Genomic DNA, 13,266 nt, shown 5'->3' with positions numbered 1-13,266 from the left:
TGTTTCTTGAGAAATTCTTACAATGCGCTTTATGGCAGTTTTCATAAAAAAATAAAAATATTGTCTGTCTTTGGATAACTTTCAAAGTCTATAAACAAGTCAAGGGTATTTTCTGAAAGCAATTTAAAAAAGAAATTAAAGCACAGATGTAGCGGTCGTCATCTTTGCGGCGATGCGCGCGCACAGCGTCACACGTTCTACTACTCTCGTCGGGCTGCAACTAGGCGCTCTCCCCATTGCAGTCTATGGCATGCATACAGACGCGCACGCCACAGAGGCGGGCACACTAGTGAAGCCATCCATTCCACTTGTGATGTTGCATTGTAATCAGCCCAACAATGTCAAATAAGTTCAGCACAGGAAAGAAAAAGCATCAGTAAAGGAGCTAGGAGTTTTTTTATTCTGTTATTATTTATTTGGAGTAATAAATATAGTGTAACTTTCTAATTAACTTATGAAATAGACCAGTTTACAGACCTATTTACTAAGAAATCTTCTGAGCTGTTTATTTACCCAGAAAAAAGTGTATGCAGGAAACACCTGTTATATGCCAGCTAATTTTATTGTAATTTTTACTAGAGATCTCGTATTAACCTTTTCTGGCTAGTGAGCCCCAGATTCTTTCACAGCTAGTAATTGTAGTTCAAGAATGTATTTTTTTTTTTGCAGGGTCTTTCTACATTGACTTACTATCACTCTAAATTAGTTAATAAAGCTCTTGAATATTCTGCAGAGTTAAGCACCAGTAACAAGTTTTTTTTATTTCCGGGCATGACACACAGTTATGTTGTTTGTCACAATGTGCTTGTACAGGTGATAGTGTACATAATCATTGGCATCACAAGGAGGCAGTGGCGTAACTAGGGTATTTGGAGCCCAGGACAAGTTAAAGAATGGCACCCCTCACCCCTACAAGTAGGTGGATGCACTGAAGATGCATGCCAAAAAAGTAGTTGTGGCCACTGGAAAATGGGGGCATGGCAACATGCCACATCACCATTTATCATCACTCTGAGAACATTCCTTTCCATTCCATATGAACCTTAATACTCCAAGTGGCAGTGCCCCTCTTGCAATGACCACTGTAATAGTACCCCTTATGCAATGTCCCCAGTAGCAGTGCCCCCTGTAGTAGTGCCCCTATACAGTGCCCCCAGTAGTGCACCTTTATACAGTGCTCCTTATGCAGTGCACCCAGTAGTGCCACTTATACAGTGCCCCAGTAATTCCCCTTTTACAGTGCCACTAGTAGTGGTTCCCTAATGCAGTGCCTCCAGTAGTGGTGCCCCCTATGCAGTGCTCCCAGTAGTGCCCCTTATACAGTGCCTCCACTAGTGGTCCCCCATATGCAGTGCCCCTTATACAGTGCCCTAGTAGTATTCTCCCTTATGCAGTGCCCCCAGTAGTGGTCCCCCTATGCAGGGCTTCCAGTTGTGCCCCTTAAACAGTGCCCTGAGTAGTGGTCACCCTTATACATTGCTACCAGTAGTGCCCCTTATACAGTGTCCCCAGTAGTGGTCACCCCTATGCAGTGTCCCTTATAAAGTGCCCCAATAGTAGTCACCACTATGCAGTGCCCCCAGTAGTGGTCTCCCCTATGCAGTGCCATAGTATTAGTCCCCCCTATGCAGTGCCCCAGTATTAGTCCCCCTATGCAGTGCCCCCAGTAATGGTCCCCCTATGCAGTGCCCCCAGAAGTGGTCCCCCTATGCAGTGCCCCCAGTAGTGGTCCCCCTACGCAGTACCCCTTATATAGTACCCCCAGTAGTAGTCCTCCCTATGCAGTGCCCCCAATATAGTGTGCCCAGCACCTCTATGCAGTGCCCCTTACAGTATATAGTGCCCCCAGCAGTAGTCCCCCCTATGCAGTGCCTCTTATATAGTGCCCCCAGTAGTGGTCCCCCCTATGCAGTGCCCCTTATATAATTCCCCCAGTAGTAGTCCACCCCATATGCAGTGCCCCCAGTAGTACCCCTTATGCAGTGCCCCCAGTAGTAGTCCTCACTATGCAGTGCCCCTTTTATAGCGCCCCCAGTAGTGGTCACCCCTATGAAATGCCCCTTATATAATGCCCCCAGTAGTAGTCCCCCCTATGCAGTGCCCCCAGTAGTGCCTCTTATATAGTGCTTGCCAGCAGTAGTCCCCCCTATGCATTGCCTCCAGTAGTGGTCCCTCCTATGCCGTGCCCCTTATTTAGTGTTCCCAGTAGTAGCCCCCCCAGCAGTGCCAGAGAAAGATAAACACTTAAAAAACCCCAAAAATCTCTTACCTGAATCCCCGCTCGTTCCACTTCTGCCATTGTCTGCTCCTCCATCCTGCCAGGCTGGCCTGCTCTGCATTATGGTATCATGACGTCTCTCCCGTCACTCACTGCAGGAGCCAGAAAATGGAGCTCATGAGTGAGCTCCAGCCTGGCTCCAGCAGTGGGTGCAGCAGTCAATGAGAGCCTGTCTGACTCTCTTTGGCTGGCTGCCAAACCAAACACACTGCCACCGGGTAGTATGAGTGTACTAGCCAGCGGCTTTGTTTGTTATTGTGTAGTGCGGACTGCACTCTGTGCGGTCCCCACTACACTGACCATCCATGTCCTGGACCGCGATGGCGCCCAGGGCAGGAGCCCCGCTTGATCCCCCCCTAGTTACGCCACTACTAGGGGGGTGCGGGCTGCACTGGGTGGCAACATCCAATGGGCTGACACCAAAATAGCAGAGCTACTCTGCGATTTTGGTGTCAGTCTCTCGGATGGTGTCAACAAGCAGAGCCTTTGGCATGCACTAGGGACAGATGAGTGCCACACTGTGTGTCAGCACTGCATAATGTTCTGTTAAGCAACTAATAAACTTAAAGTGTCATTGAGCAATCAATTAAAAAACAACTGGCTGATTCAGAGTAGTATGGTATTTCACAGCCGCAGGAAAGTGGCTGTGCAATACCATACAACTCATATGCAAATACAGAAACAGACAAACCACAAGTGCACAACTCCAAATTACTGATTACATAAAAATACAGTATGCAATAAAATTTTTCAACCAATAGAGGTTTTTAGCATAATCATGGCCAAGGTTATGGGCCTACCCACCATATCCAGGTAACCTCTGTATGGTAGGTCCCTAATATACTAGGGTTCAAATCCAGAGCGCAGGACACCCCTTAATCGGTGCAGCCGAACCTCCCCAGGGCATCTCTATAATGAGAAAAGTGAAATGTGAAGTAAGAAAGGTAAGAGCAACTATGGCTGCATAGAAAGGTGAATATGCAAATATAATAAAAACAAACAATAAACTGTTAAAATTGTGCAAAAAAGAAAGAATGTGTTATAATGTGATGCCCTGAAGCAGACCAACTAAAGCAATCCAGGGGACCCACGCCCCAAAAATCAACCCAAAGTTGCACTACAGTATATAACTTGTAGGACTTACATAAAATTGTGCCTATTGCTAGTGTGCATATACAATACCAGACTTCATGCTTTTAAACCAATAGGGGAGGGGTGCTAGTCCAGGCTGAAGGTGTATCCTTTCCTTCAGGTGTGCAAAATGTGTGTGGACACCCCTAGTAATTAACATGCTTGGCCATTTCAGTTGCACCCATTGCTAACAGGGGCATAAAATCTAGTATGCATCCATAAATGTTTACAGAACGGGACCACTAAGTGTTGAAGCACATAGGGCCTGAGTCAGAGTTGCATGCTATGCTGATGTGCATGCATCAAGATACATTACTGTAGTCGCTCGCAGTGACTCTTTATTTGCAGTGTGACTGACAGGTTGTCATTGGGGAAGGTAACGGAGAGTGGCGGCAAGGAATGCAGGTGTGTCGTGAATATTTCGGGGGCATCTCAATCGGCAACTTTGAGCCCGTTCGCAAGGAATATGACTCTAGCACCTCAATTCCCAAGGCCATTTTGCATAGACTCACTCAAGAATCCAACAATTGAATGATCTGCAACCAATGCTGCATCTTTGTACACAGGTGCTGCGATTTGCAATGCCGCAGGTAGACGTCTCAATACATCACCTGGTGGCCACAACATTTGCATATTTTCACATAGCAGCTGCACACACATTGGCAGCAGCGACATTAGCATACAAATCTGAATCTTGCCCATAGCATGTAAATATTGTCTGTCCTGAGCTGCAAAACACACTATTGAATTCCTATTTACAGTACTTATGTAAGCAGCATCAGCACTGTTTGTCAGGACCTTCGTGAATTGGGTTTTCCTAGCAGTCACAATCAAACTTGCCATTGGACCCTTGAGCTGTGGAAACACATTTTCTGATGTGATGAATCACATTTAACCATTTGGCAGTCTGACAGACTGAAATTATTTTGTTGAATTCCACGACAACGCTTCCATCCTTAAACTGTAGCGTTTGGTTGAGAAGGTAGAATGGTTTTGGTCTGTTTTTCATGGTTTGACCTTGGCCGTTAGATCAACTCAGTGAAAGGACATCTACGGTAGATTTACAGTCTAGATAATTGTGAAAAATATTTTCTTATTGTATTTCAAAATGACAGTGCACTAGTGCATAAAGTGAGGTACATCACAAAATGTTTACCAAGTTTGGTGTGGAAGAAAATGACTGAGGTTGCACAGAGCTACGTAATTATGAGTGTGCTATTTAAGTGGCCACAAACTTATGGCAATATAGTGTATGCATGCATATGGTTTACAATCCATAATAAATTCTTACATTTTTTAATCACTGCTAATTTTCTATTACTACTTTTCTAGGTCATCTGATCAAGACTCTCCGAGGTAGGTGATAGATTTTATCTTCCTTTTTATTATTTTTTTCATAGATGATATGGGTAGTGTGCTGATTGTATAGAAATAGATCAGGAGGAAATCTAAATGAAACATATATTGAAAGATATTAAAAATACACCCAGTGGCTCTAAAAAGTGTTCAACCTCCTAAAATGTAAACTGATTTGTTAGTATTACAAATGACACTTAAGATTTTTTCAGGATGTATATTTGCTGTGACTCATTAGGATATTAAAATAGCTTTTCAAACTCATAATTCATTATTTTTCTGCATTTTCTTTTCTTTAAAAAAAATTAAAATCTGAACAATGTTGCTTGCATAAGTATTCAAACCTTATGCTGTGGAAGTTTCTAGTTTACACCACTGAAAGATATTGCCCTAACAATTGTCTTTAGCCTTTACCTGTGAATCTTTAAATAAGAACACTGGAGAATCCCTAGGTGCATTATGATGATTTTTTTCTTATAATTGTAAATTGGGTTATAAATGAGTAGTTTATAGCAACAAATGTCAGAAAGCTAGCAATTCACTTATGGTGTAGTCCATAGAGTTGTATCATTCCCACTCACTTATAAGCGTGATGTGTCCTCACACTGTACACCTATCCTTTTTACACCATATGGCGTGAGAATCCTGGCATGATTCCCATATTACATACTTTTTCTTCAACTGTGTTATCTTTTCCTTCATTCTCTTACCTTTTCCTTCATTCTCCAACTTTTCCGTCATTTTGCATATGTGTTCACAAATTTTGGGGTTGAATGGCAAAGTTGCACTCAAGCAGCTTTGCAATTCTGTCTTTTGTAATATGCAAATGCAGCAGGAGATGTATGTCATACCCTGCTGCATTTAAGATCACAATCCAGGTCACAGGCTGGGATCACCATCGGCTGCCGGCTTGCAAGGCCAGGAAATGGAGTCCATAGACATAGCCACTGGCCTTGCCACTCCCGGAAAACGGGGCTGACACACCACTGTTTCCGGGAACCCTGGCGCCACCCCTTAAATGCCTCTACCTGTAAATCAAGCAATGGCATAACACACGCAGATTCCCGATAATCAGGAATTTGCGTTCAGCTGAATTAGTCCTATTGTACTATAGGCCTGATTCAAAGATGTACATTCGTCCAAAGATGAATTCACATCTCCGATAGTTAGGGTTTTGCGCCTGCACATGACCCATTCTGCGATCTCGCTCGCAGACCCCCCATGCTCCAGCATGATTGACATGCTGCAGCGTTTGTGAGCGGGACTATGGTGTGCTTGGTTGCCATTTCCGGGAGGGAAGAGTCCAGGGTTTGAGTCGGCAGACGCAGATTCCAGGCGTCTTGCATGACCAGGCACCAGCCAGGCTGTGGGAAGCTTCAGCTCCTGCAGTCTGACCAAAGGAGTAATCTTTGTGACCATTGCTCACGATGGTGATCCCAGCCTGTGACGTCGGTCGCAGTGCTGGATTCGCAAATGCTCAAAGAGGGGTCTGACACCTCCTGTATTTGCATCTGAGATAGATGGATTTTACAGCCGCTTGTGTGTTCCTCTGCAAATCCGTCCATCTCTGAATTGGGCTCTATGTACTTTCTTAATCAGACCCTACATAAATTTGTATTTTTTGTTGCAATCAAATTGGTATTAAGTCACAGATTAAGCATAATGATATCTGAATTTGTCTTTTGCCTGTTTAACCTAGATAGAGTACTTTTTCCACTGCTTTCCTGCTTTTTACTGTCACTTTTTTCTCAACTTTGCTACTTTTTCCTTCTTATGCTACATTTTCCTCAATTTTGTAACTTAGTTCAAAAATACTGTATTAGGCACATACAGTAGGATTATTGCTTTTGTCGCAAAGGAATTGGTATAAAGTGGAAAATTAAGCAAAATGATGCATGGCAAAGGTTACTGATATCAATATTTTTTGCATTTTTTATTAGACTATACTTTTTCCTCAACTTTGCTACTTTATCCGGCAACTTTTTCCTCAGTTTTCCATCTTAGGGCTCCATTTACTAATGAACAAAAATACCAACAGCAATTTTCGTTTAGTATCACTGTGATACAAACGAAAATGCCCCTAGTATTTATTAATGCTTACCCCTCCAGCGAGGTCCCACAAAGTCCTCATCCCCGGCGAGGTTCTCTGCTGGGAGGCTGGCAGCCGAACACTGCCAGCAATGGGGCTCCAGTGTTATGCACATGCGTGATGGTCTGTCTGCGCTTGGTCATGACAGGGGGACCCGGCAGTGCCTGGAAGGCTTCGCTGAAGCCGTAAAGGCACCGCCGGGTCTCCATTTCCGGCAATGGTGACTGCATCGCTCTCACCATCTAAAAGATAACAAGAGCGATGCTATGACAACAGTGGTAATTTTAGATTACCGCTGTTTATGAAATCTAAATGAAACATATATTGAAAGATATTAAAAATACACCCAGTGGCTCTAAAAAGTGTTCAACCTCCTAAAATGTAAACAGATTTGTCAGTATTACAAATGACACTTAAGGTGATCGCTGAAGGGGTTATGTTTCATTTATAAATGGGGCCCTTAGTTTGCTTATAGTGTAAAATTTGTGTTTGTGTGTGGCTAAGTAGCAAAGTCTGTGCACGATAAATGTGGCTATTTGCTGTGATTAGAGGTTAGGTGCATGTGAACACATCTGTATTTCCTTCTCTGTGTATTGTCTGGCTGTTTTTTTACATCCTTTACAGAAAGGAAAAATCACTTGATGTTCTGTATGATGTCTGTGATTAATTCGCAAAGGCAGTAAAAGGCTTGGGGAAGCTTTTTAAACTCTGTGGGATTCCAGAATATGGACCTGATTCAGAGATGTATACCATTACTGCCACCGCTGTGAATTTGTACCCATGACTTTTGGCACTTCAGTATATATATATATATATATATATATATATATATATATGTAACCCTCTGTTACACGCTATATATAACAGTGCTTCCACCCAGGTTATATTGTATATGTTTTATTGGCTCACTCGGGAAAGCCTAATGGTATGATGAACTATATGAATATTCTATTGGATAGTGTGTGTGGTGATTGTGCTTTACATTAAACAATACTTCACAATTATGGCCTTTTGCCAACCAAACCACCTGTCTCCTAATCCTTTACTCCTGACAAGCTGGACTTCGACACACCTTAAGGTAAGTACATCTACAGAAGACATACATATACTGTATATGTTCATTTACAGTTTTATAAAATGATGTTAGCACACATTAACATATTCATATATTGTATATTCCGCTTATATAGGTACACTGGATAATAAAAATACCATCTATTACACAAATTCATACAATTGTTATATCTCTAAACAGTAACTCTCACCACTTATAACTGTCAGTACAGATATCTGCATATATATATATATATATATATATATATATATATTTCAAAGTCTAGTACTGTAGGAGTCCTTAGTGTCTAGTAAAGGTTGTGCCACTTTCAGTAGTTCTGATAGGGAAAGATTACTGCTAAGCCTTTGGCTGCAGTGTTACTCATGCTGGCAAAGTTCCAATTATATAAATAAAAATGATATAGTCTCCAAGAAAGATGCTTAGAATTGATACATCGATAATATTACAGTAGATTGCAGATGTTAGTGCAGAAGTTTATGTGTCCTGTATTATAGCTTTAACTAGTCCCAAATTACAATAGTAACTAGAGTTAGTTACAATTGTTTCCCTGACCCTTGAATGAAATGTATCTCTTGCAAAGTGAAACTCAGTAATTATACTGTCTCATAACAGCTTGTTATCTTTACTGGCAAAACGGAGATAACCTGTAGCTTTATCGTTGCTCCTGCTCTCCTTCTTCCGTGGGGAACTATTTCAGTATTACCATTCTTGCTTAGAATGATAACACCCCCTACCCTATAGGTTAATGTTCCAGACTTCTTAGCTTCTGCCTAGCTCTTATACATTTGAAGCATAGCAGCAATAACAGCATATGGCTGGAAACTTTCAGTACTTTAGCTGCGATATAGGAGGTCTTAGGAGGAGCACAGTTAATAAGCCTCCTCTCTACTAAATATGGATCCGGCAATCCTGTCCCTGAATAACTGGCTGGGGAGCATCTAGGTGAGTGTGCTGTGATAAAGGGGTTGTACTCACTCAGTGCACCGCGTTATATAACAGCTGAGGCTCTGCCTCCTCTTGTGCTGCACAGCCACTGCACTGTCAGGCTGAAAAGTGGCCTCCCACAGGGGTATCAGGAAGGGATACTGGCAGCTACTGCCTATCTGTTCTGCTGCTAGCAGTCCCCGGCTTCCTCTGCTGCGGTCTCTCTCACCACCACCTTTGTCCTCAATCGCCACTAAACACCAATCACCATGGGCTGCCCCACACTGGTCTCTGCCTCTCAGACTGTTAGTTGTTTCCAATACTATAGCTCTTTAAGCAGCTTCGGTAAGACAGAGGGACAAGCACTGGAGAGGGGAACGGCAGACCGACGTTAGTTCAACGGCTCTCCCTTTATATACCCCCCTGCCGGCCGCGCGGTCCTCTCCCTTCCCAACTGGGTCTCGAGCTCCTTCAGAGCCATCTCATGCCACTTCTGGCATTTTCCTCAACCCCTCGAGACCTTTCCTACAATAAAAAAACACTAGCCCCTACCCTGGATGCTTGGTCTCCTGCACTAACTTCCTCACAGTTTACACATTAGTTATACAAATACACAATTACAAAAATACTTTATATAATATATTTGTTAATCAATAAGTTATATACATATATACATACTGTATCATGTAAACCTAAATATTTATATATTCTTTATGTACTATTACTGCCCTAATAGGAGGTGAGAATGGGTACTATATCATCCATAACAATTTATTTATATTTAAAGGAGCTAATACTCTAATGTCCTTATTAACTGGCGGGTTAATTAAGGCTTCATTCTCCCCCTGGTGATCCAATTTATGGGTAACAGGTTACTAAATTTGATCACCAACTATCCTGTTTGCTCTTTTTACACCGTCGTTATCATATACCCCTTATAATAACACATCCTCTACATACCCAAAATAAGGCCATGTTAACACAATACTTGGATGTATTACCCGAGGTAAGCCCCGAGGCATTCCTAAGGTATCATAGGTAAGTATATTAGGTGGTTTAATTATTCTCTTAGGCCTTACTCTGTTCTCATCCTCCTCAATGTCCTCATTCAAATTTTGTACTGAACTTTGTGCAGAATGTTTGAAGTTATTCTATCTCGTTCTGAAGTTTCATTATCCATTAAACTAGATGGTTCAAACTCTATTAAAGCACTTAAATTTTCATCTACTTCAGCAACCCCACCTGGAGATGTACATGGGTCCATCAGTATCACCTCCTTCTCAACACTTGGGGTATCTTGTGTATAAAAATAGCCCCCTGACTGATTTAACCTCTCATCTTCCCTGATATCAGCAGGATTTTCCAAAAGATAATCTTCAGTTACTGTCAGTCCCCTCCTTTCTGACACAGTTGTCTTCAATCTATCCTTGTAATTTAAGGTTTCAATACCCTTATCAGGAAATCGAACGTCCTAACTAATAGGTAAGAGATGTTCTCTATGGTAAGTCAGTATTGATCCTGTCCTATCTTCGGATATTAATTGATAAACAGGAAGATTATTTATTTGTTTTACAACAAGGTATGGATTCTCCCGCCATCGGTTGGCTAATTTTTATCTTTTAGGCAATCCCAATTGTCTGATCAATACCCTATCTCCGGGAACAAGAGTATGCTCTTTCACTTTTGAATCATATTGTCGTTTATTTTTCTCCCCCGACTTCTGAGCTGTTTTCTGGGCAAGATCATATGCTTCTCTTAAATCATTTCATAGTTGATCAATATATTTTGTATGGGTTCTCGATGTCACAGTAGGGGAGGAGGTACCCAAACACATATCAATTGGCAATTTAGCCTCTCTCCCAAACATAAGGGCATAGGGGGAATATCCAGTGGCCTCACTCTTAGTGCAATTATAGGCATGTACAAGATGACATATATATCGACCCCACTGAAGTTTGCGATTTGGGTCTAAAGTACCTAACATATCTAGCAAAGTTCTGTTAAACCTCTCCGGTTGGGGATCGCCATGAGGCTGATACGGCGTGGTGCGAGATTTCTTTATTCCGCAGCAAAGACATAGCTCCTTTATTATTTTACTCTCGAAGTCTCTGCCTTGATCTGAATGAAGTCGGGAAGGTAATCCATAATGGATAAAAAACTTCTCCCATAGAGTTCTAGCAACAGTTATAGCCTTTTGATCGCGAGTCACATAGGCTTGGGCGTACCTAGTAAAGTGATCAGTAACAACCAATATCTGCCTCTCCTTTCCTATGGGACTTTCTAGAGATAAAAAATCATGCAAATTAAATCCATAGGGCCAGTACTTGTGATGTTCACTAGTGGAGCAGAATGAGTAGGTAGGGTTTTTCTCAACACACAATTACCACATGTTTTACAGTGTGCATCAATGTCACGATTCATCAAAGGCCAATAGAAATGATCAGCAATCAGACCGTGAGTTTTATCATATCCCACATGTCCATGTTGATTGTGTAATGACGTCAAAACCATCTGCTTGTATTTGCTAGGTAAAACTAGTTGCAGTTTACAACGTCCATCCGGCCTAATGGTTTTTCTATACAGCAAGCCCTTCTGAAACATCAATTTGGATCTCTGTCGCAATAATACTCTGGTTTTTTCTGACATACATTGTGGGGTTACTCTTTGGTGTTTACCTCTTGGAGAAATATCTATATCAGCTTTTTGCTCCCTTTCGATTTCTCCCTTGGGAAGAATTTCTAATCCTCCCATTTCAGCTTCACTTATCCAGCAATACATCAGAGGTAAGGTGGCCTCTGAAGCTCCCAGAGCACTGACTGTTTCATGTTCCAACTGGATACAACTAATTTGCGAACATAACCCTTGTACAGAGGGGGCAGGTAATTCAACCCATTCACTATTTTTTTTTTTCCTCCGTATGGGGTAACCGAGACAGAGCATCGGCATCAATGTTATTCACTCCAGGCTTATATTTTAAGGTAAAGTTCTAATTGGCAAGGGCAGCCAACCAGCGATGGCCTGTCGCGTCCAGTTTAGCAGTGGTAGACACATACGTAAGAGGATTGTTATCAGTATGTATGATGAATGTTACTCCATACAAATAATCATGAAATTTTTCCACTATGGCTCACTTTAGCGCTAGAAACTCTAACTTATGCACAGGATACCACTTCTCACTTAAAGACAGACCCATACTGACATACGAAATAGGTTTTAGCTGACCATCCATTTGATGGTATAACACTGCTCCCAGTCCTTCAAAAGAAGCATCCACATGAACCTCGTAAGATAGATCTGGGTTAGCGTAGGCCAATACCGGTGTATGAGTTAACAACTTTTTAACCGTTCAAAAGCCTCTTCACACTTCTCATTCCACCGATCTCCAAAGGCTTCCTGAGGTTTAAAATATGGCACAGTTCTTGGCTGTTTAATATAGTTCAAAGATTTCTTCCGATTTGGTGGATACCCTTTGGTTAAATCAGTTAATGGCAGAGCAACCTTAGAATATTGTGGGACAAATCGTCTATAATAGCCACAGAATCCTAGAAAGGATCGTAAATCTTTGAGATTGTTTGGATGTGGCCGCTGTTTTACTGCTTTTACTTTATCAGGATCTGTTGAGATGCCATCTCGGCTCACTATATGTCCTAAATATTTGACAGCTGGCTGACAAAATATACATTTATCCACAGAAAGTTTCAAACCACGTGCTTCTAATCTATCTAGTACCTTCAAAAGACGAGTGTTGTGTTCTTCCAACGTCTTTCCAAACACGATAATATCATCTAAATAGACAAGCACTTCACGGTAACACATATCACCACTGGTTTGTTCCATATTGCGTTGGAAAGTGGCTGGAGCACCCTTTATACCTTGAGGCATTTTTAGGAACTCAAAAAATCCAATGGGACATATAAATGCAGTTTTTTTTCAGTCCTCAACATTCATGGGTATCTGATAGTATCCGCACCTTAAATCTAACACCGAAAACCATCTACTGCCATGTAGGCAGTCCAGAGCCTCCTCCACTTTTGGGACTGTATATTGATCAGGAATGGTGTGGTTGTTAAGGGTTCGATAATCAATGCATAACCTGATCTCCCGATTTTTCTTCCTAGCCACAACTATAGGTGAGGCATATGGGCTCTCGGAGTCTGCAATCACCTAGTTCTCTATTAAACCCTTTAAATGCTGTCTTACATCTTCAAAATCAGCAGGAGCTAACCTACGAGACCTCTCTTGAAACGGGGTGTCATCATGTAATTTAATTCTATGTTCCACTCCAGTGGCTGTCCCCAAATCCCAATCTCCTAGAGAGAAAACATGTGTTCTTCGCTGAATTTCCTTAGATATCCATTCTCGGTTATTGTCATCAATATCACTCCCTTGGAAGCATAGCTGGATCTTGTCTTG

General features: G+C 41.9%; 1 protein-coding gene across 21 annotated transcripts in view; it reads left to right on the top strand.

Moving 5' to 3' along the window:
- PTPN3 (protein tyrosine phosphatase non-receptor type 3) overlaps positions 1–13,266 on the top strand; it is a 753,142-nt gene that overhangs the window by 394,386 nt on the left and 345,490 nt on the right. For 20 of the 21 annotated variants that reach the window (XR_015878492.1, XR_015878493.1, XR_015878491.1 and 17 more), the window contains one exon: positions 4,742–4,765. The exons of the other annotated variant lie outside the window; for it this stretch is intronic. Coding sequence is in view for 17 of the 20 variants with exons in the window: in XM_088473619.1 (XP_088329745.1) it covers positions 4,742–4,765 (24 nt within the window). In the remaining 3 variants the exon portion in view is untranslated. The remainder of the gene's footprint in view (positions 1–4,741; positions 4,766–13,266) is intronic. 21 annotated transcript variants of the gene reach the window in all.

This window comes from Taudactylus pleione, unplaced genomic scaffold (assembly GCF_031769625.1).
Source record: "Taudactylus pleione unplaced genomic scaffold, aTauple2 ptg000137l, whole genome shotgun sequence".
NCBI classification, from domain to species: Eukaryota; Metazoa; Chordata; class Amphibia; order Anura; family Myobatrachidae; genus Taudactylus; species Taudactylus pleione.
This window is presented reverse-complemented; position numbering and strand designations above follow the sequence as displayed.